The sequence below is a fragment of the Thunnus maccoyii genome, chromosome 21 (genome assembly GCF_910596095.1).
Source record: "Thunnus maccoyii chromosome 21, fThuMac1.1, whole genome shotgun sequence".
Classification (NCBI taxonomy): domain Eukaryota; kingdom Metazoa; phylum Chordata; class Actinopteri; order Scombriformes; family Scombridae; genus Thunnus; species Thunnus maccoyii.
The window spans coordinates 17,352,668-17,358,142 of NC_056553.1; the positions used below are offsets into that span (position 1 = coordinate 17,352,668).

At 40.1% G+C, this 5,475-nt stretch overlaps 1 protein-coding gene across 1 annotated transcript; it reads left to right on the forward strand.

Moving 5' to 3' along the window:
- Nucleotides 1–352: 352 nt before the first annotated feature.
- pkia (cAMP-dependent protein kinase inhibitor alpha) lies at nt 353–5,109 on the forward strand. The gene is made up of 3 exons (XM_042398613.1): nt 353–811; nt 3,147–3,324; nt 4,051–5,109. The coding sequence occupies exons 2-3, from the start codon at nt 3,174–3,176 to the stop codon at nt 4,125–4,127; spliced, it is 228 nt and encodes a 75-aa protein (XP_042254547.1). The 5' UTR covers nt 353–811; nt 3,147–3,173; the 3' UTR covers nt 4,128–5,109.
- Nucleotides 5,110–5,475: the final 366 nt, after the last annotated feature.

The window sequence follows — 5,475 nt, forward strand, 5'->3', positions numbered from 1 at the left end:
AAGACCACTGTTCTCACACTGACTCTTACTGGCTCTCTGTGATCTCTTTCTCTCTCTCATACGCACACACACACACACACACACACACACACACACACACACACACACACACACACACACACACGCACACACACACACACACACACACACAAACACACACCAGACATATACAATAACTGCCCTGTCTAGTCTGACATCTGACCTTTTGGCTAGAGTAGTAGTCCTCCTGGGTTCATGTAAGGACAATATAAACTTCTTGTAGCCTTCTTGTTTAACAGTAATTCCTGTTTTTCTTTTAAAATATGATTGGTTAATATATTGTATATAATATAAATATTATATAGCCTAATGATAATATGTTATACTCATAATAGGCCCTATATTCAAATTTACTGATAACCATGCAGTTGGAATTACAGTTTATAGACAGCACAGTGATTCTTGTGATACATGTATCATATATTTATCATATTAGCCTCGTTATTTTATTCTTTACTGATGAATATATCGAATGGATGGAGGCACTAATCTGATTTATACTATCAGAGTAAATAAATGAATAAATAGGTTAGTGGAAATTCTGAGTTGCGAGTATAAACTGGTGATGAAAAAAAAGTTTGTTTCAATCCCTGAATGTACGTACACGAATAAAGGCTTTATTTTGACATGTATACCCGGAAGTATTTGTGTCCTGGCATCAGCTTGACATGGGTAAATCCTCATCCGTGAGCGCACCGGGGAATACCGAAGTGCCGTTCAAGCTGATGTGATTGACCCCTGCGAATATCCCGAAGCCCTTAAACCCAAACAGGTACCCAGCTGCTAATAATAATATTAACTGTAGGAGTAGAGTGGGCATGTTTCATGATCATTCCATGTGTAACGTTGATATGCATTTACTGGCACCACTGTGGGGGTCTTTGTCATCAGAGCAAGACATATGGTTGTTGATTTATTATTGAAATCAGTTTGAGCGTGTTCTGGTCCTACTGCAAAATTACTGACATGTCTATGTGTGAGGGTTATAGGTCTTTATTGTGTTACCAATGCACGTTATTTATTTGGACCCCCATTGCGCAAGACTGCGCTGCAGCGCCTCCTTTTAGCACTTAATAGATGATGAATGGTGACATCAATTAGCCGATTTAGACCAAACTCTATTAAATGTTTTCAATAGACTAATCACAGCTCATACTGAATCCTTGGAAGGGCATTTAATGAATTACTTTGCTAATCCTGTCATAATCCTATAGCCTATAGATTTAATAGGATGCTGTAGAAATGACACTAAAATACTTTGAAAGCTAGTATTGAAAAGGTATTGAGATATAAGTGATACTATAGTTAGGAATATAATTCTTACTTTTTTAATGGCAGTGCAGGATTATAGTGTGTGTTTGTGTGTGTGCATGAGAGAGAAAGAGAGAGAGTGTTGGATATCAGTCCCAGTTATTCCCAGGCCACCTAGAATAACACTGGCATAAGTCTCTGGGACTCCATTCCTTTACTGTCCTCCTCACTACCACACTCACTGTTAATTTTCTGTTTGGCAGCACAGCAAATCAAATGGTTGCAGAACAGGAGCCGCCAAGTTTTTCTTTTTCATTTTTTAGTCAGTGACAGAGAGAGCAGATCATACTGGACTGTTGTATTACCCAGTGAGTGATTTGATCATTTGTTTGGCGCCTGTGCTCGATATGTTGTTTTCCTGGACAGCTGAGCTCTAGTTACCACATGGGAGCAATGCCACAGCATGAGCAGGACACATACTTTCTCTCACCCACGCACTGCTACACTGCTTATGTTCTACGTCATGGGTGCAACAGTGTGATTAAATAATGTAAACTGTCGATTAATATTTCATAGAATATGAACATATGGAACACATGCTAAGAATCTTTAGTCTAAAATATCTACATATAAAAGATTTGGACTTATAAGAAGAATTATGTACCTCATTTGACTGTATTTGAGACTTGACACATAAACTTAAACAGTTGCTCATTATAGGTTTTGTGCTGAATGTACTTGGATTTTGGTTTAAGCTTGTATAAAGTCTTCATTATGCAGAAAATCCAGCCAAACATTATCATCACTGACTCAGAATCAGTGTTTGAGTCTGAGCAGATACTCTTAAGTCTCTGTATTCATGTTGGAGAATAGTCATCTTGTGTCTCTTGCTTTCCCATGTTGAGTCTGACAGTTGTACATGGATAAAAATCTGTTGGGTCTTGCCCATCTTGACACCATTTTGAGGATGACAGCTGAGTGGGAGCGTGCTCAGATGGTGACAGAAGAGGCATCCAAAAATAGCCACGGTCAATCACAGCTTGGGCCAGCTCTGGAAATAGCTACAAATGGATGTGGGAGCTGAGGTCATTTTTACAATTCCCCTCTAAAACCTAATATTTAGGCTGGACTGAAACCAAACTATCCTTTGAGGGTGCTAGTGTATGTAAGGTTGCAGAAAAGCTTGGTTTTCTTTGTGCAAGTCTAACACTTATAAGTGTGTATATTTATAATCAATGAGGATTAAAAAAATCTCAGACTTGCAGGTTTTAATTAGTGAAAATGGGGCAGAGAAGCTAGAACGTACTCCATGCTGAAGAGCAGCCTCAGTGGGGCAGATTGATACAGAGCGTTAGAATGTCAACAGAGGGGTTTAACCTAAATCTCCGTGGCAACACAGCTCCTATCGTGCCTCATGCGTATTCCAAATGAGATGACATTTGAATACAGTGCTGTCCTCCTTGTGCCATTATTACGCCTTTTTGTGTGCGTTTTTGGTTGCTGTACAGCATCAGTTCAAGAACTCATTTTTGTTTCCATTTGACTGTCCAGTAGCCTATTCTGTCTGCCAAATTTTTCTCCTTTGTGTCACTGGTGTCGCCCGTACCCTAGACTGAGATTAAAATAGATTAATCAGGGATTAGGTCATAAGATAAGAGGAGGGAGGGATGCATTGACTGAGCGCAAACCAGTGTCACTTTCTTCATGCCAACATAAATTGCAGATGGGTCAAATTGTGTGAAGCTATTTAGGACAAACTGCACGAAATCTCTGCGTCTCAGTCATTGTCACAAAAGATATAGTGTGTCCATGCGCACCTTTGCTTCCGGTAAAGTGTGTGTTGCCGTGTGTGCCAGGCCCTGCTATGGTGAGGTGTGTCAGCAATGACGGATGTGGAGGCGACCTATGAGGACTTCATCGCCTCTCGACGGTCCGGCCGCAGGAACGCCATACATGACATACCAGCGGGCTCTGGAGAGCAGGGACCCGCTGACCTGTCGCAGAGTCTGGCGCAGCTCAACATCAACAAGTCAGGTGAGAAACATCGCTGGTCATAATGGTAATACACAAATACTGACATGGTGGACAAGTGTGATTAAGAGGGTTGCTTAATATATTGTAGCTTGTTATCATTAAAAAAAATGTTGCTAAAATTCAAATACCAGTTCTAAAACGACTATAATTTAGTAGAATGAAAGCATACAATTCTATTCAGCAAATGGACCTAGAAAAAACCAAAATAACATAACAAACAGAGTCTTTTCTCTTCATAGCGACTATTAAACCTGCTTGTTTCTATAGCTAATGGTAATGTACTTGTGTATGTAACTGTGCACGCAGAGATCTTTGACTTTTGGTCAAATTCTGCTTTACATAAGGTTATACTCTGCAGTTGATTTAAGTTTTCATCATCAACAGACCATCTTTCAATATACATAAAGTGCACACCTCAACATGCTAATCTGTTTTTAAAAAACTAAAGAATAAATGTATCAGAAAGTCTGTTCAATAGTGGAATCACCTCACATTTATGTTTGACGTTTGGTAGTTGGAAGACCTTGAACTTTGGTCCTCACTGTATTTTATGAGCTGTTATGAGTTGAGTCTGTCCTGGCTCTACCTTGTTGACGTCTATTCCTGCTGATTTCATGGTGACTTTAATCGCTGATTCAACCAACCTCATTTGCATCACCGACTTCACAAGTAGTAATTTATGCATGAAACTGACTATCCCTATCCTTCTTTCTCTCTGTCTGTCAGGTGATGAGGGAGAAGACGCTGAGAAAAACAAGAGCTCTCCAGCTAAAGAAGAGGCGACTCAAGCTGGGGGAAGCTAATCGGCAAAGAGCTGCACACATTTCTGAACTCAAACAGCCACTGTTTCTTTTCTACCTAATCCCTGAGTGCTAGACCCCTGACTGGAGCTGGCCAGTTGCATCTTATGACAATGAAAAGACACAGCAAAATCCTCTACTGCCACATCCCACAATTAGCAAGTCATCGCTATGGCAACCACAGTGCTGTCTCCCTTTTTGCATTTGGGTGTGCTCCAAATTCCTTAAAAAGCCTCCTTTCCTTGCTGTCTTTCCTTCGGGGTTACTGATACGAGATTGGATGTGATGCTCTGTGAACGCAGCATGACGTCAGCAACCAAAAATCAGCCGTGTTCAACTGTCAGTGGACCTGACAGGAAAGGAGAGAAGGAAACAGAGGCCATTTAAGGTTTTTGGGGCAAGCCTAAGTGTAGCAACAGAATTAAAATATTGTCTTCCCTCCTCCCCCTCGCCTTGAATCACCACTGATGTGGCTGCACTTCCAAGGAAACCCAAGATTGTGATTGGGCAACTACTCTTCCTCTGCTTTTCTTGCATCAATGACTGCACACATGTAATCCTTCTATCAGTGCCCGCTGTTGATTTCTTCCCCTCTTCCCCCTCCCCTTTTTTTTGTATGTTTGTTTACTTTGGGGTGAGCACAGATCTTGCTCTGTTCATTTATTGAATTTTATTGAGAGCTTGCTGGACATTATCTCACTCCAGATAAACTGAACAGCCCAAGGCAGGCAGTGTATCTTATTTTGTATTTATTTGTTTATCCGTGTCATGTGTAATATCTCAAACGTTACCAATTCAATTTCGAAGAAATGTGGCGTTTGTAATATCACATTGATTTGTCAAACAGGAAATCAGGACAAACCACCGGGACATTCAGCATTTGTACATGATGTTGGACTGCATTCAAGTTAGGAGCAATATTGATCTGCTTTTTCACTCTGTCATAGCGATCAAGGCAAAACACTAAATACATTTTGTTTCACAGGCTGGCTCCACTGTCCCCTTGTTTTATTCTCTCACACTGACCCATAACCTGAGCTGAGTTTGAGCAAATGTTCACCAGCCTCGTGTCAACTGCCAGTGTGTATTTCTAGATAATACATATTTTCCTCCCTTTTAAATTCATTTTGTTGCCAAAGCAAGTTAGCTATACTGCAGTTCCTGGTTTTGATATACTCCAAACACTTTAAGGTTTTCATTCTAAATCTTTATATATACATGGAAAATGATTTTCTGGTATTCTGTATTTTAAAGGTGCAACTGATTTTATGATTTACTATGAGCACATTTTATAACTTTATATTCAGTAAGCTGTTAACTTTCATGTTTCAAATTTCAAATACGTTCTAGC

Excerpts from the sequence above, each read along its gene's own strand:
- pkia (XM_042398613.1), top strand. The coding sequence starts at position 3,174 with ATGACGGATGTGGAGGCGACCTATGAGGACTTCATCGCCTCTCGACGG. Across the intron at positions 3,325-4,050 it reads GCTCAACATCAACAAGTCAG|GTGATGAGGGAGAAGACGCT; the intron begins GTGAGAAACATC and ends TCTGTCTGTCAG.